Source organism: Fusarium proliferatum, assembly GCF_900067095.1.
Source record: "Fusarium proliferatum ET1 genome assembly, contig: FPRO_scaffold001, whole genome shotgun sequence".
NCBI classification, from domain to species: domain Eukaryota; kingdom Fungi; phylum Ascomycota; class Sordariomycetes; order Hypocreales; family Nectriaceae; genus Fusarium; species Fusarium proliferatum.
Genome location: NW_022194790.1, coordinates 6,185,917 through 6,211,119, shown reverse-complemented (window position 1 = coordinate 6,211,119; position 25,203 = coordinate 6,185,917). Strand labels below are relative to the sequence as shown.

The 25,203-nt window shown below is 47.1% G+C and overlaps 12 protein-coding genes across 12 annotated transcripts; 5 read left to right on the top strand and 7 right to left on the bottom strand.

Annotated features, from left to right (window-relative positions):
- Positions 1-566: 566 nt before the first annotated feature.
- On the bottom strand, positions 567-1,522 carry FPRO_00051 (uncharacterized protein; the record flags this gene model as incomplete). Its single annotated transcript, XM_031225822.1, has 2 exons — positions 567-1,143; positions 1,206-1,522. 2 exons carry the CDS (start codon positions 1,520-1,522, stop codon positions 567-569), a joined length of 894 nt encoding a protein of 297 aa, XP_031076419.1.
- Positions 1,523-2,189: 667 nt separating this feature from the next.
- FPRO_00052 (uncharacterized protein) lies at positions 2,190-2,885 on the bottom strand (the record flags this gene model as incomplete). The annotated part of the gene is made up of 1 exon (XM_031225821.1): positions 2,190-2,885. The coding sequence occupies one exon, from the start codon at positions 2,883-2,885 to the stop codon at positions 2,190-2,192; it is 696 nt and encodes a 231-aa protein (XP_031076418.1).
- A 313-nt stretch (positions 2,886-3,198) lies between these two features.
- FPRO_00053 (uncharacterized protein) lies at positions 3,199-5,281 on the top strand (the record flags this gene model as incomplete). Its single annotated transcript, XM_031225820.1, has 3 exons — positions 3,199-3,606; positions 3,659-4,316; positions 4,368-5,281. 3 exons carry the CDS (start codon positions 3,199-3,201, stop codon positions 5,279-5,281), a joined length of 1,980 nt encoding a protein of 659 aa, XP_031076417.1.
- Positions 5,282-5,697: 416 nt separating this feature from the next.
- FPRO_00054 (putative HOL1-Putative substrate-H+ antiporter-unknown biological function) lies at positions 5,698-7,361 on the bottom strand (the record flags this gene model as incomplete). Its single annotated transcript, XM_031225819.1, has 2 exons — positions 5,698-5,969; positions 6,029-7,361. The coding sequence occupies 2 exons, from the start codon at positions 7,359-7,361 to the stop codon at positions 5,698-5,700; spliced, it is 1,605 nt and encodes a 534-aa protein (XP_031076416.1).
- Positions 7,362-8,043: 682 nt separating this feature from the next.
- On the top strand, positions 8,044-9,863 carry FPRO_00055 (FMS1-Protein involved in the biosynthesis of pantothenic acid; the record flags this gene model as incomplete). Its single annotated transcript, XM_031225816.1, has 3 exons — positions 8,044-8,347; positions 8,538-8,836; positions 8,919-9,863. The coding sequence occupies 3 exons, from the start codon at positions 8,044-8,046 to the stop codon at positions 9,861-9,863; spliced, it is 1,548 nt and encodes a 515-aa protein (XP_031076415.1).
- A 486-nt stretch (positions 9,864-10,349) lies between these two features.
- On the top strand, positions 10,350-12,095 carry FPRO_00056 (uncharacterized protein; the record flags this gene model as incomplete). Its single annotated transcript, XM_031225815.1, has 2 exons — positions 10,350-11,479; positions 11,540-12,095. The coding sequence occupies 2 exons, from the start codon at positions 10,350-10,352 to the stop codon at positions 12,093-12,095; spliced, it is 1,686 nt and encodes a 561-aa protein (XP_031076414.1).
- Positions 12,096-12,874: 779 nt separating this feature from the next.
- Positions 12,875-14,430, bottom strand: FPRO_00057 (uncharacterized protein; the record flags this gene model as incomplete). The annotated part of the gene is made up of 3 exons (XM_031225814.1): positions 12,875-14,187; positions 14,236-14,360; positions 14,402-14,430. 3 exons carry the CDS (start codon positions 14,428-14,430, stop codon positions 12,875-12,877), a joined length of 1,467 nt encoding a protein of 488 aa, XP_031076413.1.
- Positions 14,431-15,139: 709 nt separating this feature from the next.
- On the top strand, positions 15,140-16,620 carry FPRO_00058 (uncharacterized protein; the record flags this gene model as incomplete). The annotated part of the gene is made up of 2 exons (XM_031225813.1): positions 15,140-15,323; positions 15,377-16,620. 2 exons carry the CDS (start codon positions 15,140-15,142, stop codon positions 16,618-16,620), a joined length of 1,428 nt encoding a protein of 475 aa, XP_031076412.1.
- A 516-nt stretch (positions 16,621-17,136) lies between these two features.
- FPRO_00059 (uncharacterized protein) lies at positions 17,137-18,816 on the bottom strand (the record flags this gene model as incomplete). Its single annotated transcript, XM_031225812.1, has 1 exon — positions 17,137-18,816. One exon carries the CDS (start codon positions 18,814-18,816, stop codon positions 17,137-17,139), a length of 1,680 nt encoding a protein of 559 aa, XP_031076411.1.
- Positions 18,817-19,793: 977 nt separating this feature from the next.
- On the top strand, positions 19,794-20,792 carry FPRO_00060 (related to isoflavone reductase homolog P3; the record flags this gene model as incomplete). Its single annotated transcript, XM_031225811.1, has 1 exon — positions 19,794-20,792. One exon carries the CDS (start codon positions 19,794-19,796, stop codon positions 20,790-20,792), a length of 999 nt encoding a protein of 332 aa, XP_031076410.1.
- Positions 20,793-21,213: 421 nt separating this feature from the next.
- FPRO_00061 (uncharacterized protein) lies at positions 21,214-23,449 on the bottom strand (the record flags this gene model as incomplete). The annotated part of the gene is made up of 2 exons (XM_031225810.1): positions 21,214-23,138; positions 23,194-23,449. The coding sequence occupies 2 exons, from the start codon at positions 23,447-23,449 to the stop codon at positions 21,214-21,216; spliced, it is 2,181 nt and encodes a 726-aa protein (XP_031076409.1).
- Positions 23,450-23,801: 352 nt separating this feature from the next.
- Positions 23,802-24,617, bottom strand: FPRO_00062 (uncharacterized protein; the record flags this gene model as incomplete). Its single annotated transcript, XM_031225809.1, has 6 exons — positions 23,802-24,010; positions 24,043-24,138; positions 24,198-24,253; positions 24,404-24,498; positions 24,522-24,545; positions 24,573-24,617. 6 exons carry the CDS (start codon positions 24,615-24,617, stop codon positions 23,802-23,804), a joined length of 525 nt encoding a protein of 174 aa, XP_031076408.1.
- Between the last annotated feature and the right edge of the window lie 586 nt (positions 24,618-25,203).

The following is a 25,203-nucleotide window of genomic DNA, read 5'->3' as shown; positions in this document are numbered from 1 at the left end:
GCTATCTGATAGTAACGTTTCTTCTTAGGATCCTATGTTTTAGTTACCTTGTGTTTTGTTGTAGCCTTACAGGTTGTTTCAGGAGATGATCGCCCCAAGAATGCAGGAAGAGTGAGTCCATGAGAGGCATGCAATTCTGGACCTGCACAATACCGTCAATTGGATTGCGTGCGTTGCTCCTGGTCAGTTCTCACTTGCGGCTATGATGCCTCGAGAAGCCTAACAATAGTCCCTACCCACTTGCCCTATGGTAGTTCATGCAGTCTAGTATATCTTAATCCAAGACTATTTCTCTGTATCCACTACCCGTGCCACCGAGAGCCTGATTGGAGAGTAAGGAATGCTGCTGATGACACGTTCACCTTTCTTATCTAAACTTAATCTTAAAGACGTGCTATACATATTTGTCAGACAAACACATATCTTACGCTTTATGTCAACATACACTAATAAAAGACGGAAACATTGCCATCCAATAGAGTTTCGCATATCAAGCTCAAGCATTGAGTGATTAATGGTCAAACCCAACTCATTCATCTTTACTCCTTGGACCTTGGTACCCTTGTTTACTTTCTCCGGATCTTAGATGCAGCCTTCAAGGGATCAAGAATCCAATCTTGGTCCAAGTCACTTGGGCTATCATCCTGTGACGTAAACCACGCGATTTCGAATCCCAAGACCTTGGAGTCCTTTGGAAATACAAATTTGGAAATCTTGTCGGCATCTGCGTTTCCGATGTAGAAGGTGTCAGACTCAGAAACAATGACACGATGTCCCTTTTTAAGGATCTTTGCAGTGGTGCCTTTGTGCCAGGTTTGAATAATCCAGTCCTTTGCCAAAGTGATACTCTTTTCCGAGTCGGTGAGAGGATCGTCCCATAAGATGACCGATTTCTTCGGCGTAAGAGTCTTGAGCCAGTTCAGAAACGTATTGAATAACTTGTTATCGTCCTTGGTGTTCCACATGTATGCGACTTCATCGCCACCAAAGTGATGGTAAGATGAGCCGAAATACCCGTCGACAGTTGATACCAAGCTGGTGATATTATCATACACTGCTTTGTTGTTCTGTCTGATGTCGAGCTGTGCGTCCGGTTTTGTCAAGCTTGCCTTGCCTACTACCAGATTCTTTTTCCATATTCCCCTAACAGAGTGTCGTTAGATGATGATGCAGGAAAGGTGACGTGGGGTAATTGTATGACATACCAGATATCACTATGGCCAGGCATGTCTGTCTCTGGATACACCATAATTCCCAAGTTCTCAGCATAAGATACGATACTATGGATATCGCTGGGCGTATAGTACGTGTGAGTCTGACTATACTTGACACTTGCATTCGTCAAGCCCTCACCCCCAGGCCAGAGCAGAGGAAAACTTTCCGCATCATAGATATGCCAGTGAAAGACATTGAAGTTGTATTGGTGAAGCAAGGTCAACAAATGAAGAATAGCTTTGACAGGGAAGAATTTTCGGCCTGTATCCAGCATGAATCCTCTGTGAGGATAGAGGTTGGAAGCCATCTTTTGCAGCTTTGAAAAGGATGAGTTGAGGAACTGCGAGAGTAATTTTCGTATCGATGCAGCTTATTTATAGGGCTTATGAGCTGGCCGGAATTCGGCAAGGCGAGGCAGACTCGGGCGGCAGGGGAAAAGTATTGCGGGGTAGCTAATTCACAGCTTTTACACACTCGCATAACCCGGCTCGGGCACAAGGCGAGTAATGAAGCGCGTAAGTTGCAAAGGGCAATTGCACAATATGATTTAAGAGTCAGGAAATTGTCTCAGCTTTGTTTTCTGGGCTGGTTACACTTTAAATAAAGGCCTGAAAAGTCTGGTTTAGGGCTGTGAAAAGTACCATTGTCTTGTGGGATGCCTCCCGAAGGAATGTGGCTTGAATCCTTGATGACATAAAAGCTGAAAGTGGTAAGGCTTAAGGCGGCTTAGCATGTTCTCGGACTCGCTCGTGGTCTAGGCGCTGGCTATGAATCCACATGCTAGGAATATTCACTGGAGGCTTTGGGACTAGAGTGGTCTGATCGGTGCGAGAGCTAACGCTAGTCAGGTTGTCTAGTTTCTGAAGCATTATTACATATTTCAAATAGAAGACAAGAATGTAAAAGAGCGGTAAGAATGTATATTACAGTGTTAACTATGTGACTTGTCGCCTCGAGCCCCATTGCCATCTTGATCAGTGCTCTTTGACTAGAGCCAATACAAAGCCATTAAAGATAGGCGTGGGCAACATGGGGTGACACGCCACATTGGGCATCAGTGCAGCCTTGACTCTATGATCCTTTCCAATATGCGTCAAAATAGATTCTGCTCCAGGCTTTACCTCGTCATTCTTAAACATCGCCGGCACCACGTCGTCGAAGAAAACACATCCTCCAGGCCGAGTCAATTTAACAGCCCAGTCAAAATGCTCAACATGATCCTCAAATTCAGCGTCGATAAACACCATGTCAAACTGCCGTTTCTCTTCTGCCAGCTTGGGTAGGACGTCAAGTGCAGCTCCAAGTATAACGTCAACGTCAAGACCTGCAACGTTCTCCAGCGCGACGTCGCGATGCTTTGGATCGATCTCAATGCTTGTCACTTTGGCACCGCCTTGAGCGAAGCAGATAGCTGAGTATCCTCCAAGTGTACCGATTTCTAGCACAGACTTGGCGCCCATGAGTTGAGTAAGGATAGATAGATGTTGGCCAGACATTGGAGTGACGCTGATGGGGGGAAGGCCCTTGGCTTCTGAATTGGCAAGGGCTTGTTCCAGTTTGGAGTTGGGGGTAAGGAGAGCATCGTTGGCGAGAGTATCCAAAATCGGAGCCTGGCGGAAATTGTCGAAACTGGCAGCAGCCGCCAGAGCTTTGAAGTCAATCTCGGGCATGTTGATAGATATTATATGATAAGATTGGGCAGCAAGGTTTCTTGAGTATTGAATTGAAACAAAAGTAATGTGTAGTAGCTACTGGAATAACGAACTCGTTAAGACTCTATGCATTGCTATAAATACTAGATCGAATAATCAGATCTTGGAGGCGGATCCGAGATCTCCAGAGCCCATGGACCGGACCGGACCGGACAAGTATCAAGATTCGGCGATCTGATTTGTCCTTGCTAAAGCCCGACGATTAACCGCTCACTGACTCTGCTCCGGATCTGACGGATCCGCGGATCCGAGCCCATTTGGTACATTCACAATGGCACCAGGCGCGCAGAAAAACGCGTGTCTTTCATGTCGCCAGAGAAAGCTCAAATGCGATCGTAAGCAGCCATGCGCGAATTGCATCGCTCGGGCGGTTGAGTGCACCGAACAAGACCTGCCTCCTAACCGAGCAGTGAAAAGACCATTACCTCAAGAGTCAGACTCTTCAGCACTGTCGAACATACTCTCGAGGCTAGACCAGATCCAAGATTACCTCAAACCTAGCAAGAGAGCAAAGCATGTCTCTATCTCGACCCCGATTGGCGACCAGCTGAACGCCATTCGCTTTGACGTGCCCAGTGTCTCGCAGTCACAAGAACCCGCATCCAATGACGCTCCAGAGTTGATGCCTCCCGAAGATCAAATGCAGGCCACCAAATACTCGGTCAATGATGGTTTCTTGGTAAGTTCTATAATGGCCATTCTGCACAATTCTCTATCTTAACACCCGCAAGTATCGCGCACTCACGCACGAACTTTATATATCGATCTCAGCAGACTACAAATCTCAGAAAACAATTGAGCCTCGTCACATACAGCTTCCACCCAAATGGGAGACAATGCGCCTCTTTCAAGTATACTTCAAATACTTGGGCCATGTCCAGAACATCATCTACGAGCCCCACACACGCACTCTTGTAAATGAGGCATATGACCAGATTGTCAACATCTCTGCAACGACTGCGCCTCGAGGACTTGCCCTGATATTGTCAGTCATAGCACTGGCGACAATCCTTGAGCCTGTGGATGGTGACTTGGCTACAGCTATTCCAATACTCAAGGAAAGGCTTGGGGTATTTGCCGCCTACATTCGAATGGCGATGGACTGCCTTGAGCAACATCGTCGACGAGCTGATCACACTATCGAGAATGTCCAGGCATTGGTTCTTCTCAGCTTTGGTATCCATCATACGGAAACCTTCTCTCCTCGGTATCGTGTCTTGCTCGCTGAAGCTATCGCTGTTTCTCATAGCCTTGGGCTCCATGTTGTGGATCGGGTATCTGCTAGACGTGGTCATTCCAAGGTTGATGCGGACCCAACAGCACAAGAGATAAAGAGAAGAGTTTGGTGGTATCTCGTGGCCACTGACTGGGCATCCTCAAAGGCAGAAGGTGAATATTTGTAATTGAGATCGAGTTGACATGCTGACTTGTCACGCCCAGGAACGTCTGGAGCTACCTACCTCATCCAGCCAAATCTCATCAGTACCAACCTTCCGAGACATATTGATGATGTCGACCTCAGTAACTCTAATCACAAGGAGCGGCCTCTCTCAGAACCAAGCACTATGTCTTACAACCTCCAACGCATCAAGGTTGCCGAGGTCGTTCGCTGCATTTCCGATCTGATGCCGCACGATCCAAGCGAAGCATCATGTGAGTTGTTATTGTCACTCGATGCGAAGCTAGATTCAGTATTGCGCGAGCTTCCAAATTTCTTCAGGACTGAGCTGGCTGATTCTGAAGAAACTAAGCAGATTGATAATGCATATCCTCATATTCCGATGCAGCGACTCTTGATCAACCTTCTCATCAACATATTCCGTTGTGGACTACATTTTCCTTATCTTCCTGGACGTGTCAACAAGTCTCTACATGCATTCTCACGCCAGGCTAGTCTAAAGGCTGCTCGAGCTGTTCTTTCTTCGCAGCGAGGCATGACCATGAAAGATATGTTACACGCTGCCGATTTCATGAAGATCCAGGGCACCATTTTCCACATGTTTATCGGGGCACTTGTTCTTACAACTGATATCTGCTGCAACCAGGATGGCCAGACACAAGTATCTGAGCTAATCGAGGTTCTGAAGAAGCTGGACAGTATCAAAGATCACTCCAAGATGGCTGCCAAGTTACTAGATATCTTAACGCAATTGCTAGTCTCGTATGGAGTCTGGTCACCATCGACGACTATCTCTACATATACTCAAGATGAAGCACCACTTGACCTCGGTCTATCGGGATCTAAGTACCTAAGGCTAGATGGCCTTGATATGCCCTTACCTTTTGATGAGCTGTGGGAGACATACATTGAGCAGCCTGGTGGCTTGGATATGCTAGATATTTTGGAGGCCTAAGAAAGAGATTACCCGGTAGGGTGAGAATGCTTTGCCCCCGCTACCCAAGAACGCATCGCATATCTTGAGTGGTTGATGAAGGACATACAATACAGTACTAGAAGTGCGGAGCATTTTAGCAGTGATATCAGAATTTAGCTGAATCACTTTTCCTCTATGGAGTCACATTAAGTCATTGCTTGCATTTATTGATAGGTGTGCAGGCCGTTAATCTGGCACTTGATCTCGATGGATTACTTACGACTTTAAGTCCTACAGCTAAGTCTTCTAACTGCTTAGGTTTCTATACTTTTAGGCGTCGTTACTTTATATAAGAAAGATAGTGTCACTCTAAAAGATCTTTTACACTTGTGATAAGCTTTTGACTTAAATCTAGATAGTAATAATACTCTTACTTCATACAAGGACTTTGCTTGTCAAACACCATCCCTATGTTCAATAAATCTACAGTACATAGGTGCTGTCCAGCGCCGAGCCGACTTGCCCCAATATTGCATAGGAGCGGTTGTCATAAAGAAGGCAAAAGACAGCAAACCAATGATAGTGAATACCCAGGTAAGAGATTGGCTGTCCATCCAGATACTCGCGCAGAAGGTGAATATAAGGGCGATGCTATTGTTGATCACAGCCACACCTACCATTCCCTCCAAAATCATATCCGGGTAGCAGTCAGCCAGGTAGCTCATACCTTAATATTCTGGTTAGGACAGGACATCGTAACTGTATCAGAAGGGAGGTGTCACATACCAATATCTCCTGCGCATCCCCAACCGAAACCTATGAAGCCAAGACCGATATAAGCCCCCCAAAGCTCAGGGAAAAGCCAGCCTTTGTCAGATCCAATGCCAAAAACAATAAGACCAACAGGGTTAATTATGGCTGCCGGATACATGAGCCATAGTCGGTCTTCAGCTTCGCTTATGTTACCTCGACGCCGTGCCATCCATTCAACGAATTTATCCGAGAACCAACCTCCATAGAAGCAGCCAATAACAGCACCAATCAGGGTAGGTATGTTCATCAATGCCACTGAGGTATCGCCGTAGTTCCATGGGGCATCGTAATAGTTATCCTCCTCAACAGTAAGGTAAAATGTCAGCCACGCATCTTGTGCACCCCATTGCAGCCCAGCATAGAGAACAGCAGGGAAGCTAAAGACTCGGAATGTTCCAAGAAGTGAGGAGAAGTATTGCTTGAAACCAAGGCCTATGAGTGTAGGCGACGGCGTCACTATTGCGATCCGCTGCCAGTATGTCTTGGGTTTGTCCTCAAACGAGCTCACCTGCTCACCCGTTTCTGATGCATGGTCACTTCCAAAGTTGACTTTTTGCATCTTGGGAGCTTCTGTATTGGCGTTGGATAGGTGAACACCGTCGAGAACTGCTCTGCGACAGAAAGTTGTCTCCTCGAAGCCAAATAGGAAGACAACAAAGGTTGCCACGCTGATGATGACTGCTAACCAGCCAATCCAGCTCCAGCCAAGATCACTATCGGTGATAAGTCCAGCAAACAACGGACCAAGAAAAGTTCCAACACTGGTGGCGAGGATGTACAGACCGAGAACCATACCGCGCTGATGACTAAAGAACAGCTCGGAGAGCGACAACTGCGCGGCAGCCTCGGCACATGACTCAGAGGCACCAACAAAGAGCTGGCTCCAGATAGCATCGGCAGACCGCGTCGTCTTGGCGAACCATATACTCCCAGCAATAGACGAAAGGAGACAGAGGAGGTATGTGCTGCGGCGGCCATACAGGGCGGGCAGTGGGGAGAGGAGAAGTGTCGTGTAACCGATGCCGGCGAACAGAACACCGGCACCTGTGTTCTCAGTGCTGTCGCTGATGCCTTTCGCCAGCAAGGCGTCTGAAGCACTGCCGGCCGAGTTGCTGGTGGCGGCAGTTAACCCTACAATGAAGAGCACGAGGAATGCATGCCAGTATTTCCGCCATGGGGACCAGTTCAGAGGGTCGTTAGGGGAGTTGGTTGGTTGGGGGTTGAGAGTAACTCGGTGTCCTTCAGAGACGATGATGCGTTGCGTTCCAATAAGATGCTCGCTTCCAAGGTCAGTTTGAGACTGCATATTGTTTGGTTGGCATGAATACAATGGGAGATATCAGAGTTGTGATGAGCAGGATATTGGCTTTGACATGGCTATCGGATAGGCCATGGAGGCCATTAATGAATTAAGAGAGGGCCTGCGCAATACATCCTTGAATGTTCATATCTTCGGAAGTTCGGGCTAACTAACACCGCATTGGCTTAGGTTGTGATGCCTCCAAAAGTAGTGTCCCTCCTCCTCGATAGGTAGCAGTCAGAGGAAAATGAGAAAGTGTGACTCCCTTGGGTTAGTATAAGCCGGTTATACGGCCAAGGGCTAATGGCGGAAAACTTGCCTCATCGGGCCTGACAGGCTGAGTGTTATCACTATCTCGGGACTCGGCATCGAGATTAATCAGATTTCCCCGCAAACTTACCTGATAACGATTAAACTAACAGGCACTCGTCTCCATTGACTGCCTTCTTACGGCTTAGTTTTATGATCATCTTGATAAGGGCGTTTATGCGAATGACGCGGCTGCCACACAGAATCTTGGTCCCTAATGATGCCCCCATTCCCCCAACCACTGCTACCATGATTTAAGAGCCCCTTTCATATCGCATGGGGTACATACTTCGATAACAGCAAACACAAAGCATCCCAGTCCAAATCTGACCCCAAACCCAAGTTATCTTACTATCTGACACTATCCAAATCGCCCAAAATGGCTACTACCTTTATACCCAGCGCCTTGGAAAAACCAAGCAATTTTGGCTCCAATCTTGAGGGCCTTCTCAAACGTGCTGTCATCACTGGCGCTGATGAGAAGGCTCGAATGAGAGGAGATAACCCTCTCCCAAGCCTAGAGGCACCGAAGAAAGTGATTGTAGTCGGCGCTGGAATTTCTGGGCTCCGAGCTGCTTCGGTCCTGCGCCGCCACGGCCTCGATGTTGTAATCGTCGAGGCCCGCGACCGTATCGGTGGCCGCATCTGTGCCAGCAGCCAGCCCGGCAAGACGCGTGATCTCGGTACGTGCCAGTCCAACAACACATGTGGTTAACAGTAAACTGCAGACCTCAGAACCTGGGCTGTGTGCCGTCCTATCACACCTGCATGTCCAATGCCGGTGTAGGTATGTCAACACATACGTTCCTTCTAAGGGTACGCCTTATTATTGTCATGAAATATGCTAACATTTCCTTTTTCTTTCGTTTAAAGGTGCCGCTTGGATGCATGAAACGTCGCAAAACAAATTGACCAAGTTGATTCCCAAGCTGGGAGTCGACTATTACTACGATGACGGAGCTCCCTTGTACTACACGCCTTACGGTAAAGCCGGCGCTCAATTCAAAGCCAAGAAAGTGGCGGATGAATTCGCCGATTACTGTGAGTGGTTTTATAAGAACAATCCGGATGCTGAGGACAAAAGCGTCGACGAGTTAGTAAGATCATTTGTGAAGAAGCACGATCTCATCACAGAAGATGAGCGCCTTTGGGCCCCACAAGCTACCAGAGAGGTCAGTAAACGTCCGGTGACAAACATTTGTCTTTTAAGACCCCGCTGCAACTATTCACGAGCACATATTGACAGCACTATAGATAGAGCTCTGGATAGGCACAAGTACATCTGTAGCATCTTCAAAACACCTCAGCTATTTTGTTACGGAGCGTAACCTCTACGTTCTCCATGGTGGCTATCAGAAGATCGTGGGGTGGACAGCTGAGTCAATACTCGACTCCATCCACCTAAATCACCATGTCAGCCATATCCAGTGGAGCGAGGATGGTGCCTCAAGTGCCGTCGTCACCTGCCAAGACGCCCAGGGCAAGGAAAAGCGTTTGACCGCGGATGCTGTCATTGTGACCGTACCATTGGGTGTCCTTCGTCGTCAGTTGATTTCATTTTCGCCTGCCCTTCCGTCCGATACAAGTGAGGGGATAAATCGATTCAGTTATGGCGCCCTGGGCAAGGTATTCTTTGAGTTCGCCGAGGTCTTCTGGACCAAGGACCATGACCAGCTTATATACTACCCGGCACCCCCAGAACATCAAGAAGAAGGGCTTGTCACAGATGGCATCCTGGCGCACCCTACCGTCACCGTTAACACCTGGCTCATGTCGGGGAAGAAAGAGCTATGTGTCCAGGTTGCAGAACCCTTGACGCAGCGGGTCGAAGCCATGAGTAAAGAAGAGCTGTATAGCTTCTTCAGGCCTCTGTTCAATCTTTACCGCACTGAGCCATACAAGGCCCTCCCTCAACTTGTGAGTATCGAGTGCACAAAATGGACTCAGGATCCATTAGCTGGGTTCGGAACGTACTCGGCCGATAAGGTCGGCGATGAACCCAGCCTATTCACTGACGCTTTGGTAAATCACAAGCATAGCCGTCTGCAGTTTGCCGGCGAGCATTGCACTTTGGTTGCTAATGGGTGCGTTCACGGAGCTTTTGCTACTGGTGAGACGGCTGCCACGAACTTGCTGAGTTCTTTTGGAATTGGTTATGATGGTGGCGACCTTGTGAGTCTTATAAATGGCCTAAATTAGGCTAATAGAACCCAACTGTAGCTTCTATAATACAAATAATATGTTATAAATCAGGGAAAATCTCATAGAGCTTGCTGTCAGGTTTTACACCTAACTACCTTTGTAATAATATCACCTAAGTAAAAGAGAGTTATATTTAGAAGACGAATCTGTAAATACATATATATATATATAAAGATAAAGTAATATGATAAGGTATTGCAGGGATACTTGACATTTAGCTATTTAGTAAAGAAGTTCTATAATTACTCCAAAGCCTTAAAGCAGTACATCCCTCTTATGTCAGAATTTGATTAATTGTTAGTGTGAACAACAGGGGTCTAGCAGTTGTGGCTTGCCCATAGCCTATCAGCTGCTGTTGTTGGTCGTTGTATCCCAGCCTGATCTGCCATCTCCGCACTCACCACATTTAAGAAACCTCACCACTCGGTTCAACGTTGCTCAATCCCTCTCCACCTTTCTCATTTACCCATAAATCGAGCTGATATGGCCAACTCCCCTTTGCCCTCAAACGCCATGACAGTGCGCCTGTCCGATCCTGCCTATTGGCATGAGTATAAAAAACCCCTAACATTGTTCCACGACCTCCCACCGTGCGATATTGCGGCACCCAAGACAGAGGTCATATGTATCGTCTGTCAGAAACCTGGTTCACTCAGATGTTCTCGGTGCCACGACGCCGAGTACTGCTCAACTGATTGCCAATACGGTGATTGGGATACGCACAAACTGATTTGTGAGAAGCTGTCATCTTTTTCCAGCGAACCCCGACCATCCAAGGACCATTTCAGGGTATTGATATTTCCCTATCAGGCATCAAGTCCCGAATTCTGCTGGGGATTTTTCAAGAAACACGAAACCGATTATGAGGTTGATGAGCTCATCATTGTACATTCGACTATCGACAGTTGGAAGGCAGCGAACGAAGGACAATATACAGGTCCATGTGAATGGGTTATGCGTGTTCGTGCCCTCAGTCGGGACAGTGCTACACACGGAAAGATTCTCGGGCACGCGGTCAGAATTGCTTCCTATAAGTCTTCTCATAAATTGCACAGCCATTTACGCGGTTTCAATGAGACAGTCCTTACCCTAGCCGGCCCTTTAAGCAAACGTTTCTATGGTCCACTTGTGGCTTTGGCATACAATCTGGATAGTCGGTCTCATTTTGAGACTATGGACGACATATCATCTGCTGACTTTGGCGCGTTGGTCGATGTCTTCCACAAGTCAGACTGGAACCCGACCATCGGGCATGTTGAGGGATATCCTAAAAAGACCGTTTCGGCACTTTTCCTTCCCGACGTTTTCAACTTTCATCGCATGTATAGCTCTCGCCCAGAGACAACGTCAGAGAGTCCCGATGAGCTCTCAATTCGCCGCCTAATTGGCGCGCAGGATTCAGTCGTTGAGGTGAATATTGCTGCAACGCTAGACTCCAAACAGCTTTGTTCGCACAGTTCTTGCGACTTTGACGCTATATCAATTAAAGAACTGTGCCTCGATGGGGACATATTTCATACACTACTACTGGGGCCTCTTCTCTTAGATCTGCCCTGGATTGGCAGGATTGCTTTGTTCACTGATGATCAGATTGACACTCCAGAGTACCGGTGGTAAGAATCACGCTGTCGTTTTCTACGTCGGGGTATTGTCCTTTGCTATAAATCTCTTAGTATTGAGCACGTGCCTGAGAGAGATGGAATCATAGTGTTCAGCGCATTTGGCGTCAAAATAAGCCCACTTCATCTGATTGCCTACGACGAGTTTATGTTTCGCCAACTTCAGACTGAGAAATCGAAACGCCAGCTTTCGAAGGCTGGCTTTTTGTCATTCTGGAGCGACCTCAAGTCTGGCAAGGTTAAGATAACAAATGAACTCAAGACGCCGCAATATTCCCACCTCAATCTTCTAGAATTCTGGGGCGATTCTAGACCGCGCGAGACCCAAACAATGACACACGCCGAACTCGACTTCTCTGAGGAGTCGAGTCCATATGATACTCCTACGGATGCAAAGTATATCCTGACTGAAGACGAAACTCAGGTCTTTCTTCATATAAGGAAGCTTTTTCGGGATCCAGACTTCGTGAGGCCTAATCAGAGAGACTGGCTAGAGGTACTCTATGATGCCAATACGCTTGTACAGGACAGGAAACTGGGTCCAGACTACTGGGCAGATGAACTAGACAAGTTCTTTACCGATTACTTGTCCTCTTTAGCACAGGATTGAGATATATACTAGCTAGGTATTGAATTACTTCTGATATAATTATAATAGCAAATAGATATAGATATAACAGTGAAGTTTAGCTCCTTAATCTTAATGGGAGAAAGGAAATCCTGCTGCCTTTTAATGGACTTTCCACAATACTTCTATGGCGACTCCTGTACAAGATCTACTAAGGCTTTAGCGAATAGGTCTGCATTACCGGGCCACCTTGCTGAAATATGATCATACTCGTCATTCTTGACAACAAAGCTGGGCTGGCACATCAGAAGAGCGTAATTAATAGAGACTACTGTGCGGCCAACTTGCATGAGTGAGAGGAAGAAAACCGATAGCGATAGTGGTAGACTATATATATAAACTGGGACCGCTAGCTCTTGTGGCTTCATACATTTATGGTGGCTGAAGTAAATACTCTTGAAGACCTTTAAGTAGACCTCATTGAAGTGAAAACTGATGAGAAACAGGCTCATTTCTTCTGTGTGAATATACGAACTTTTATGGCCTGAGAATAGAAGTGAATGTGTATTCCAGACAATCACATGACATCGTGAATCATCGAATCTTCTTCAAGCTGAGATAGGGCCGTAGAGCCAAGTAAGGGGACCTCTACTCCAGATCAACAATCTAAACGACAAATGTCGCTTATCAGCTTCTGTAAGTAATTAATCCGCGGGATCAGTAGATCCTTTTGAGTTTCATCCAATAGAATAGGATCCGATAAGAAACCGTACATTTACGAATATCTAAACTAGGCCAAATATTAATAACATACTCCCTAATTAGTCTAGACTTGCCCCCGCGGCCCCTTGGCCTCCTCCCAAAACTCCCTCCCACAGAGAATACTTGCTGCTTGCATGATCTTCCACCTTCCGAGAGAACTCTAGTTTAGAAGCATATGCAAAACCCACACCTATTCCCGCCCCTGCGAGCGGAGCCAATCCCGTTACCGTACCGGCAATGGCAAGCCCAGTTCCCCCAAGGACTCCTAGAAGCGGTAGTAAGTTTCGCTTCATCACGTCCCGTTTGCGTAGCTTTTCTACTATCTGCTGAGTCTCGATGCATTGCTCTTCATTTTCCAGACTGAGCTGTTGAAGGGATTCGTTGAAATCCTGTTCCTCCTCCTCAATCCGTTGACGCTCTTGTTGGGCACTTGCTCTCGTCCTGTGACCAAGTCTTTCTTCGTCATCGAGCTCTTGTCGTCTCAATTGCCAACTCTGCTGCTCCTCCACCAATAAAGCATCGTTCGCGCTATTATCATGCAAGAGACGTTGATAATCACGTCTGCCTTTCTCGACCTCTCTAGCCAGTTGCTTTTGCTCAGTGCAAACTTTCTGCAAGACTTTGTTGTAAGCCTTCTCTCTTTCGATAAACACGCTCCGTAAGGAGACGCGCAATTCTTGTTGAGCAAGTTTCATGTCTCGAAGTTGACTCCGAACTTCCGAAAGAGAAGTCGATGCCTCTGACTGATTGCAGGCTCCTTGCTCGAAAGACCAAACCTCCTGGACGCATTTTCTCTCGACTGATGAATACTCCATAAGCAACTCTCGCCCAGCCATGGTTTCTGCTAGGGGTCTATCTTCATCTACCAGCTCCTTTTGGAGTTGTTGAGTCAAGTAGCCCCCCTTTTCGTTCAACGCCAGTAGCTCATTGATTGCTTTTATACCCGTCTCATAGTCGCCTAGCCACCGTCGTGTTTGGCTGCCTTGTTGACACAATGTTCCCCAGAACTCTAGCGTAGATGAGAGGCGAGTTTCTCGCATTTCGGCCTCACGATAGTCCGGCCCTCTTATGTTTATTTGATCCCACATGGTTGTTATAAGAAAGACCCGGGATGCTGCGTCGGGACCACAAATCCTTTGTAGCAAGGTGAAGTTCTTCGAGGCTGAACCAGAGACCCGGTTGTCAGAAATGCGATGTAGATATAGTATACCAGCTAATTTCATTCTGTGTTTGTAGATTGTTGATGTGATGTACGAAATTTCCTTAAGAATCTCAAGGTCGGAGCGCCAGGTGTCATTAAACCCTGGCGTATCTACGAGGTAAATCACCCGATTTTCAACATTCATACTGTAGATTCCGATGCCTTTTGTGTCTTGAAAGCTTTTAGCAGAGATTCTATCAGTATGCCGACTCTACTCACAAGACTCCAAGTCATGGCCAATTCCTGCGTCTTCTCCTGTGAGTTTGGAGATAAATGTACTTTTCCCAACACCAGTGATACCCATCACAAGGATGACAGCATCTCCAGCGGAAGGCGAACTGGCTCTTGTTAAATGTGAGGGTCACCACCAAGGTCGCTGACTTACCGTGCCGCAAACGAAAAGTCGTGATTCATACTGCAGGAAATACGATTAGAAGATCTGCATTGAGGCGATATCATCAACCCTTGCGGGGCAACATTTAAACATAAGGGCGGGTTCGGGCGGACCGAGCCTTATTTTTCCTTTAGTAGCCAAAATGAAATAAAGGGGTAAGCGCACACACTAAAAGGGATTTCTGTCTGGGCACGGCGTTTAGCACTTGGGGCTGACACAAAGGTTGGGGGCCAGAGGCATAACGTTCAACCTCAAAATAGACATCCATCCATAGCGACTGGCCGATGGTTCCCAAAGACAGCGCTTCACCTTGTGTTTATTAATAGATTAACTGGAAAATTGACCTATTATGGAATCAGCCACCGAAATGGTTGCTCAGCTGGAGGTCGTTGCGTAAGATAGCAGGGGTTGTCCAAAATCAGGCTGAGGAATCGCTGCTATGAATCGGTTGATTAGCTCTGTATTGCTGACCGAATGAAACATGAATGGAGGTAAGCGCCCGAACAGGCAGAAGCCTTTGTAATAGTATCTAAAATTAGAAGTTTGGCGCGAGCCTTGTTTGTAGTGTTATGGTTATTCACTCCAACTCGTAACACATAAAGCTCGCTCCTCGCTCGTTCTATGCGTACGTGGTTAGTTTCAAAGTATTCCAAATAAAGCGACTCTTCTAAATTCTTTTGTCTCCACACTCGTTTTAACATGGTTCAAGCTCATTACCGTGATGCAGAAATGTTCATGGATACTCCAGCCTCGGCCGGGACATTTCAGCAAACATTTCAGGCCCCATTCAAGCCCAGCTCATCTGATGTTTTCATCGCCCTCATGGGAATGACAGGTGCTGGCAAGAGCACCTTTATTTCGCATTGCACGGAAGAGGAAGTCCGTATCAGTGAGCCAGGTGCTCTCGAGTCCTGTAAGTCAATAGTCTATAGTTAACCATGGCCTCTGTATCTAATAAGAAATCAGGTACACAGGAGGTTCGGGTTCACAAGTGCAAACAGTTCAGTCCGTTTGCCAACGTATATCTCGTGGATACACCGGGCTTTGACGACACTACTCGCAAAGACACCGACATCCTCAAGGAGATTGCAGGCTGGTTGACAGAAACATACCAGCAGAAGATCAAGTTACGAGGCATCCTTTATTTGCACCGCATTTCCGACAACCGCATGGGAGGATGTGCACACAAGAATCTCGTCATGTTCAAGCGTCTTTGCGGTCCTGAAGGCATCAAGAATGTGACATTTGTCACAACTCACTGGGAGAAAGTCACCCAGGCCGAAGGCGAAAGACGTGAGTCGACTCTTCAATCAACCAAAGAGTTCTGGGGTTATTTCGTGGACAAAGGCGCCACTGTTCGCCGGCACGAAAACACTCAAGATTCTGCCCTGTACATTGTGGAGCAGTTTGTGCCAGGCTGGTCGGCCAGAGCACCAGATGAGGTCAACCTCGCTATCCAGTCAGAGATGGTCGACTCTGGAAAAGACCTGAACAATACAGCAGCTGGTAAGGAACTGCAGGATACTCTCTCAAAGGAACGAGAGAAGATGAAGCAAGAAATGGATGCCCGAGATCGAGAAATGAGGGAGGCTCTCAAAGCTCGTGACAAAGAGATGTTCGAATTTCTCCGCGAGGAGCAGGAAAACCAGAGAGTTGAGTTGAGACGTAGGAGCAGAGAAATGGACGAGCTCAAGGTCAGCATGGAAAGGATGCACGCAGAGAGGGTTGGAAAACTTGAGGCTCGGCTTCAACAACAATATGAAGAAAACAAGGCGTACCGTGAGAGCGTCCAGCGAAGAGACAAGGAACACACTGCAGAGATGGAGAGGATACAAGCTAAGCATGCTTCTGAAAAGAACCGTCAGGACGATATGTTACAGAGTCTCAAGTCTCAGATCAACGAGCTGAAGCGGCGATCGCCTCAGCCGCAAAACACTCCGCCTCCATTCCCGAACAGTCATACCCAACAGTACAATGGGTACAACAGCCCCTACGATGCACGAAGAAACATCCATACGCAACGACCCATGGAGGATAATTTCCTGAAGTATCGTGGAAGCTACCTCTCCAATTGTTTGACTTGCGGCAAGTACTTTCACAGTCGCGAGAAGCTCTTTCGTCACCTTGAAGCCCAAAATCATGCTCGGGATATAAAGACGGGGCGACCTGAGGGGAGTCCATACCTGTACCAGTCCGGGTACACCAATTAGAACGTGACCTTTGTACTGGGTCCCTATATTACTACAGAATAGAAAGATAATTGATTTGATTCTAATGTTGGGTATACCACGAATCCGGACCAATATTGATCCATGTGTGACAATAGCATGCCTGAATAAAGTATCGTAATCTAATTTTCTTTCCCATTTCGAAAGCAGGATGGTGCTTACTGCGTCGTTTCTCGATGCATCCGACTTCATGCCTGCTTTCGCACTCGGATAACAGGGTGCAGCAGGACGCTACTGAATATACATAGAGGCTTATGGTGTATCCTCAGCGAAAATAAAGCATTGATACGTGATTGGGCAGCTCGATGTTCATTCCCGGTAGGGCTTAGTACTTTTAGACAAGAGCCTATTCTTTTCAGACAGGCCTTAGGGTCAGGAAAATATAAAAATTAGAAGAGGGTGCCAAAATAAACTCGGGAAAGAGTCCCCTAAGCTTGGGTCAAGATACATAAATCTTTTTGTCATTTAGGAATGAGGTCCTGATTTTGCTTTCCTCCCCTAAATAAGTAACCCGTACCTGTGCTCGCCGCCAAAACAATCCGAAAACCGCCAATCATGCCGTGGAGTCTCATCACGCGCAAGCCAAGCCCGCTCCAAGAGACTTAGAGCTTCTTTCGCAGATCCAAATGCTTTAAGCGGGCCCAACTTGGAGACAGCCTCGATAAAGATGATCTCGTCCTCTTCCTCTGCCAGGACTCCAGCTATGAAGAATGGCCACATGATGCTGCGCAGGGAGACCTGGCATGCAGGTGATCCAATCAATCTTGCAATGAACTGCACGTGATCTTTCGTTTCAGTCTGCGAAGGTCGACGTCTTTGTTCGACCATAAGAAGGTAGAGTGTTGCTCCGTGTATCCATGCCTGTGCAACCTGATCGGCCGCCAGGTCTTTCTGTGAGTCGACTTGAGAGTCCATTAGGCCAGTTTGGAGCTTCATTTTCACCTCGGCCAGTATCCTCCAGTCTCGTTCTTCTCTTACGTGGAATACATTGTCTCCGCTAGCGTTTTTTGACGCATCGATTGACGAGATCTGGCCCAGAACTGCCAGAACCCAGCCCGGACATCCGATGAACTCCCCTGTCTCCAAAGTCGGCAATTCACAGCCGTCACTTGTAGGTTCGGCAGCTATCAGCATTCCATGGTATGGTTGCAGTTTCGGCGGTGTTCCACTCATGACACCTGATATCACGTCTGCGTATATCAAAAAGGCCGAGAAAAACCGAAAGGCATTTTGATCATCGGACCAGGGTCTCATATGTAGGTTCAAGCCATCAAAAATTGAACTCCTAGGTGCCACGGTTTGTAGAAATGCGTCAAGGTTAAAAGTCCCATCTGCTTGACGGCGTGTTTCGATAATATCACGGAACAAACCCAAGGCTGCTGTGAGGTGCAAGTTCCAATCAGCGCCCTGCGCCATGGCCGTGTCGAAGATGAGCTGCTGAACAATGGCTCCTAGTAACCGAGCCTGTTTAAGAGGGTCCTCCTTACCCCGTGGCCCTTTGTTAAATGCGGCCATTTCGCTCTGGATAATTTTAAGGGAGCAGTTCATATGCAACGCCAGAGTATCCCAAACTTGTTGCTCGCAGGTAGTGCGGAGAGTCTGTCTTGCATCTCGCGCTAGGAGGAGGGTGAAGTAGTATGCACTGATACTGATAACAGGATGATAGATTGCGGGCTGTTCTAGGATACCTTTGAGTAACCAGGTGCGACCACCAGCGAAAGTCTGTGGGTGATATAGGGGGAAGAGATGAGGAAATACGGTGTCGAGGTAAAGGCTTGTCAGGAAATCATCAGTTTCCTTTTGGTTGGTTGGGTGACATGCTCTAACAAATGTGGCGGCATCGGCGCTGGACACCCACGTACCGGGTTCTCCAGAGGACGGGGAAGTATCCTCCGAAGAGGCCTCATGTAACTCAATTGCTGACGAGCCGTATTCCTGTTGAAGAGGTTGAACCTGGACGGCGAAGCCCTTTGCACGGCGAGACGTAGCACCTTGGATGACCTGGGCTTTGACAAATTTAGCCCTTTGCTTTTGCTTATACCCTCCGTCCATCCACTGCGGACGTTTAGGACTATAGTGGCAGTCGATTGAGAGATCGTCACAGCCTCTGCAGACGGGCCGAGTCCTGTCACACTTCTTGCGCCGTAAGCGGCAGGTCCAGCAGGCTGGGGCAGTCATTATGCAGCTAATGGGGATCAATGGAAGCCCGACGGTGTATTTTTCACCCTATGAGCCAAGTCTCGATGGGTTGTGTGGATGGAAGCGACGCAAGATTGAGTTGGGGTTGTGATAAATCGAGAGTCTACCTTGGTCTGAGCGGAGCAAATGAAGTTGGAAAAGAACTGGGTCGGCTTCTGGGCGCGCGCTGCCCTAATAGGGAAAGGCGTGTGAGCAATAATTACGCTTGACCAATTACCTGCCTAGCTAGCTACTCTTAGCTGGTCTGAGCCCATAGCTTATGATGGAACCGCAACACCTACAGACAATTCTGATCTCTTGATTTGATATGTCTCATGTTGCATGGTTACCTGAGTCATGCATAGGGATTGTAGACAAATCTGACGTTTCGTCACTGACCAATTCACCGCCAAAACGCCACGATGGACAGAGGTCTGTTTAGAACCTCTCGAAAGGCTATGAATTAAATAGTTATTTATAAACATAATATAAGATAAATAAATTAGCTTTTGTTATTGGCATAAGGAAAACCTACAATAAAAAGTGTTTAAAAGGTTTAACAGTCCCTATTTGTGAAATTATAAGTAAATACATACTAACCTAGCAATCTCGCAGTAATGATTATTTAAGTTACTTAATATAACCAACTTTGACTACCGCGCGATTTCTAAAAAGAAGTTAGTATTATTTGACTGACTTATCTTTACTTCGCACTGGAGAACAATAAGCCTTAAACTCACTTTATCTCTACTCGGGAGGGGTCTCGGGGACCAGATTCTACCCGCCAGCCCGGACAATATCCCTTGTACGGGCTCCATGTCGCACCTGGAGTCCTGTTTAAAGCCTACTAGAAGACCACGATCTTCGATTAATAAAAATTCCTTGTTCTTTCATCACAACGCATGCATCACGTTAGGGCTTTTTTTACAATTGCACCTCTCATCACCAACATTTCACTGAATTCGACGACATTCGCCATGGCCTCTTCCCCCAAGCTTAACGTGGTCGTCGCCGGCGCCTCTGGTGAGACAGGATCGTCCATCATGAAGGCGCTATTGGCCAACCAGGCGCAGTTTCATGTCATCGCATTAGCAAGGCCTGAATCGGCAGGCAAGGACGTATACAAGGCCATGGCTTCTTCAAGCGCTACTATCAAGACGGCCGACTTCCGCGCTGTAGACAAACTTGCAGAACAGCTTGCGGGCGTTGACGTCGTCATCTCGTGCCTAATGCCGATTCAACTGGTAGAATCAGAGACACTTATCGACGCTGCGCATCGTGCTGGCGTTGGTCGCTTTCTGCCCAGCTTCTGGGGACCTGTCATGCCTCCGCGTGGTGTTATGGCTGTTCGTGAAATACGAGAGGACCTTCTGGACCGCTGTAAGCGTCTCTATCTACCTTATACTGTTGTCGATGTCGGAATGTGGTACCAGGTCTGCCTGCCAGCACCGTATGCTCCTCCACCACCCGTTGCCGATGTGTTCATCGGAGATGGCAATGCACCTAGCGCCATAATAGACAAAGACGATATTGGGCCATATGTGGCCCGCATCATCACGGATTCGCGGACCCTAAACCGGTCTGTCTTTGCGTATGGCGAGGTTACCACGCAAAGCACCATCCTAGCCGAGGTTGAGGCTGCAACGGGAAAGAAAATGCCGTGGGATTCGATGTCGGCTGCTGAGCTCGAGGCTCGTATTCCTGATAGCCAGAGATTAGCGGCAACAGACCCGAATGATGTAGGGCTGTTGTTGAACCTGGCTGAGGATCAGTATAGGTATAGTCGCTCTGTCAGGCTCGACAACACGCCCGAGCATGCCCAATATCTCGGGTACTTGGACGGCAAGACTTTATACCCGGATCTCGAGTGTAAGTCGGTGCGTGAATTTGTACAGGAGGTGGTCAGCGGAGAGCGAGACCATCGTATCTATGTTGGCCGGGATCCAGTGGCAGATGCAACGCAGCACAGGACTTAGGCACTCTTGGACAAGAGGGGGGACAAAAGAAGTAAGGTGTAAAGCCAGTAGTTCTACTTATCATCAGAGAAAGTCAGCTCCATAGCTACATGCAAGAGGATATAGTAAACCCCAATTTTAGATTTTCTGTTTCAATAGTGTTACATGGTTCCATATATCCATCCATTTCTGATGTTGACCTTAGCTTAGGTCTACTAGCGATATGTAAATCTAGTTCTCGAATTTACGGCCATTAGCCTAATAAGTGATATGGTAAATTGCACTGCTATTACCCTGATCTTTTGATAACTTTTCTACTACCAATTTGAGATTTATCAGCCCAGTCTGATACTATGCCAGAAATTCACCACTACTATATAAAGTACTTCAGTATTCTTACACATAGTTTCTTACTAAATAAGTCTATAATATATTAACTTATCTAACAATAGATCCTGGTCTGGTCAAGCTTCAAATTCCTGACTTCTGTAGTAAGAGCGATTTTGCCGAGGTCCATATCGGGCTGGACATCCTGTATCTGGACTTTTACCTTCTTTGTCACAAGAAGCCGATCTCCTGCACTGGCGCCACTCCCGGTATAGTGAGAATCACCAGTAATCTTGATGTAAGGAGAGTCTCGCGTCAGCCCGTCAATGCTTTCGAGGAAGTCAGGAGCCACAATCATCTGGCGAATGACAATGTTGGCTATGGTACAAGCCAACAGTATGAGTGTTGATATGGCAGAAACGCAGAACCATGCGGCGCTCATGGTATACTGCTTCTCAGTGAATTCGGTCCAGGTTGCGGTGGTGTTATGCCAAAAATCGTTACGCCCAGAAAGGGTAGTTCCGTCAGCACCTGTAAGAACAGTGTTGTTGTACGTTGCCATTAAGAACGTGTTCAATGCTGTCGAAAGCCTACCTTCTAAGTATGTTCGGGATATGTTTTTGAAACAGCCTGCAAAATAAGGCCATACGGGATCGTCTATGTTGCTGTACATTCTCAGAGGATCATAGATGAATTTCTCCAGAGAGCTTGGTCTCAAACTCATATACGATGCCGTTGTAAACGGCATTTCGAACAATATCCCTTGGGCAACTGGCGAGTAAGAGAGGTCCGTTATTTTTGAGGAGAACCTTGGCTTTTGCGTCCTGCGGATCTGCGTTGTTCGACATTCCAAATCCCCGAAGTCGCCCGATCTTGTGCAGTTTACGGTAGAGTCGACATTTGAGGTACTAACGTTGCACACGCGGAGCATGAGGATTTCCCGACCCCGGCCCGTCGGACAGGTGCCTCCAACAACCATTTGTAGGTATGATTCGGGCTCGAGTTGGTTTCCAATTGGGTATAAATGACGCCAGGTGAGGTTGTCGTTAACGAGGTCCAACCACATATTTGGTGTGGTCCCAAGGTTACCATAGGAGTTTAGCGGCCCTTCCTGAGAAGGCAGTGACCCGTAAGATGTTGAAGTCATTCTATGCCAAAGGACCTTTGGTTTATCTTTAGAACCTTGGAGTGGTAGCCAAGAACGACCTTCAAATTCCTCACCGCACTTGAGGATTTGATATCGGGACTGCAACACCATACTAGAATTACCCTCCCGAGAAAAAGACCCCCCACGAATGGGAACACCAATAAAGGAAGAGTATGACACAATTTGATTTGACGGCACCGGCGTCCATGCCGTTGGATTTCCATCGTCGTAGTCTGGGAGATACTCCATAAATGGAATACGGACATTCCGCCATTGATCTTGTTGGCCCAGACGAACTGCCCGAGGCGTACCTCCTAGCTTTTTGACAACGTTTTCAAACTGGGGGCTTGACATGTTGGCATGTGAAAGCAATATCTCGGATGCAGATAATGCAGCGAGGACTGTCCTTCGAAATGCGCTGATCCTCTCCATTGTCAAAGTGCCACCATTAAACGCGTTTGTATCTCCTTCAAAGAGTGGCGATGAGTAGTCGTTAGTGGCCTTTAGAGGTATCTGCGAGAAGTAATGCGCAGCAGGGATGCTTAAAGTCTGCGTATTCGTATGCGAACCGAGCGATCGAACGACTGCCTGTCCGCCTAAAGGGCTTAAACACCATAATGCTGCAATAGAGAGTGTCCATATGCGAATAATCCTCAAAGTGAAAAGATTTTTCAGTGTTGATACTGTAGTCTGGCCAGTCAATAGAAACTCCAATGAGCCAAGGCTCGTTCCTCGTTCAGCGCTAAACAAAGCAAGAGTCTTGAGGAAAGGCCCAATAACCGCTGCGAATGAGATAGGCCAGAGAGTTGCAGCCAGCTGTAGGGCCTCAAGAGTATCCTCACCGAAGGAGCTTTTCTTCTTATTATGAAGTGAGGCTACGATTCCCAGAAGAACTAGAGCTGCGATCAGTGGTGCTGTTTGGAGAAAGGTTCGAAGACTGCTTCCTACCAATGTATGTGAGAGGAACGACTAGAAGCAATGCAGGTGTGCCAATTCTCAATATTCGAGGAGGCGAAGCCTGCCCAAGGGGTAGATAAGCTGTCCGAGTACCGCCAGCGCCCGTGCCCCCAGTGGCTCCTTCTGACGCTGTGTAAACCTCCATCAATGCCGTCTTTTCGGCGATCTCTGGTTTTGTTTCGGCATCTCTCTGCGAGGATGAATCGGCATCTAACTGTGCGCTGCTTGTTGTAATTGGAGTGGTCATAGCAGCAGGTGACGTCTTTAGGTAAAGTTTGGTTGCGAGCTGGATGTTTTATCTGCAGTTGAGACTTTTGGCTGAGAGCTTAAGTCAGAAGAGAGAACTTTGAAGTAAAGGGAAGAGGGGGACGAACTCTTGTTAACCAGGGTGTTTATAACGGCTAAATTCGAAACAACCCTTAATTAAATATTTGCTGTTGGCTGTTCAGCTCATGCATGCCAAGACTGTTGGTTGGACTTTTTGTCTGTGCAGATTGCTGTTAACCCAAAATCCCTGTTATGCACTAATTATACAGAGTAGTTAGCTCAGCAGCGGTATAATAAATATATTTAAAATAGCTAATAGAAAACTATCGTAATTAATAATTAAGCGTTAGCATAAAGTATTTATAGCAGTAATACACCGAGTAGAATCCGCCGTACGTGAGGTCAGCAAACTTCTTGACCATTACGGGACTAATGCCTGACTTTTCGACCCACGTTAAAGATTCAGCAATTTGTGTGATGGTGTTGAGGGCGAAAGCATTGCCAATGAGCTTAAGTTTAGCCGCGTTACTACGAGGCTCATCTCTAAAAGACATCTTATTACGTCCCATTAACCTTTGATGTATGGACGTAGCTTGTCAATGGATGACTTGGCGCCAGCAGTTGCGAAGATAAGCGTACTAGAATTGGCCACTTGAGACGGACCAAATGCTATAGAAGATAGAAACAAAGGAAGTGTTTTGAATATGTTATTTAGAAAGCGGACATACCTGGACTGCTGACAAACTCTGCTCCCTTGTCAATCATCAGTTTCGCAATCTTAATTCTGGGGAAATAGTTGAACACCCGGTAAAGAGTTTCCTGCATATGTCACCTCCTTCGGCCATGGACTCGTAGATATCCGCAACGGCAGAGTCTAAGCCCAACCAAGAGAAAGTAATGTCACAGGAGCCGACATTCGTTCAATGAGGTACACATCTTGGCATGGTCCGAGCCGACTTGGGCTGCAAAGTCTTCACATCGTTTCTGGGTACGATTGTAGACGACGAGTGGTTTGTCTAGACAACCTTTCTTGACGAGGTTCAAGCACATACCCTAGAAACAGATGAGGAAGTGAGCTAATAGACAAAGCAGGATGCTCTTACACGGCCCATGTTACCAAGGCCTATATAAAGGAGTTGGGGAGCCATTATACAACGAGAAAGTTAACTCTTTGATTGTAGCGTATAGACGATAAGATTACTGAAGATATCGGGATTTATTTTATTCCTGTCACTTGGCATTTGGTTCGGAGCTGCCTTTTGTAGCCCGTGCAGAATCTAGATAAGGAGCTATGGGTCTACTTCGGGCTTAGGACGGTAACGGGACTTCGTTGCATAGCACATAAGCTGGGAAGCTAGACCCTTCAACAAGATGCTGCCTGTCATCAGGGAGCAAGAAAACACCAGACCTTAGTATAAGGTGTCAAAATAAACTTGGTAAAGAGTCCCCTAAACTTAGGCTAGATTTACCTAAGCATTTTTATCGTTTAGGGTGGTCCTAGCCGCCTGTGTAGTTCAACCTGGTACATGTCAAGCTTGCGGTTACACTCAAGATCGATACTTTGCTCTGCAGTCCTCTAATTGGAACTTCATTACTGATAATAAGATACCTATATATATGACACGGCCCAATTGATGCAGCTCAAGATTGCATCGAGTCAGACTAATAAGCTAAGATGAACCTTACCTTGGAACCATGATTGGTTAGCTCGATGTCGTTTGCACATAGAGCGTA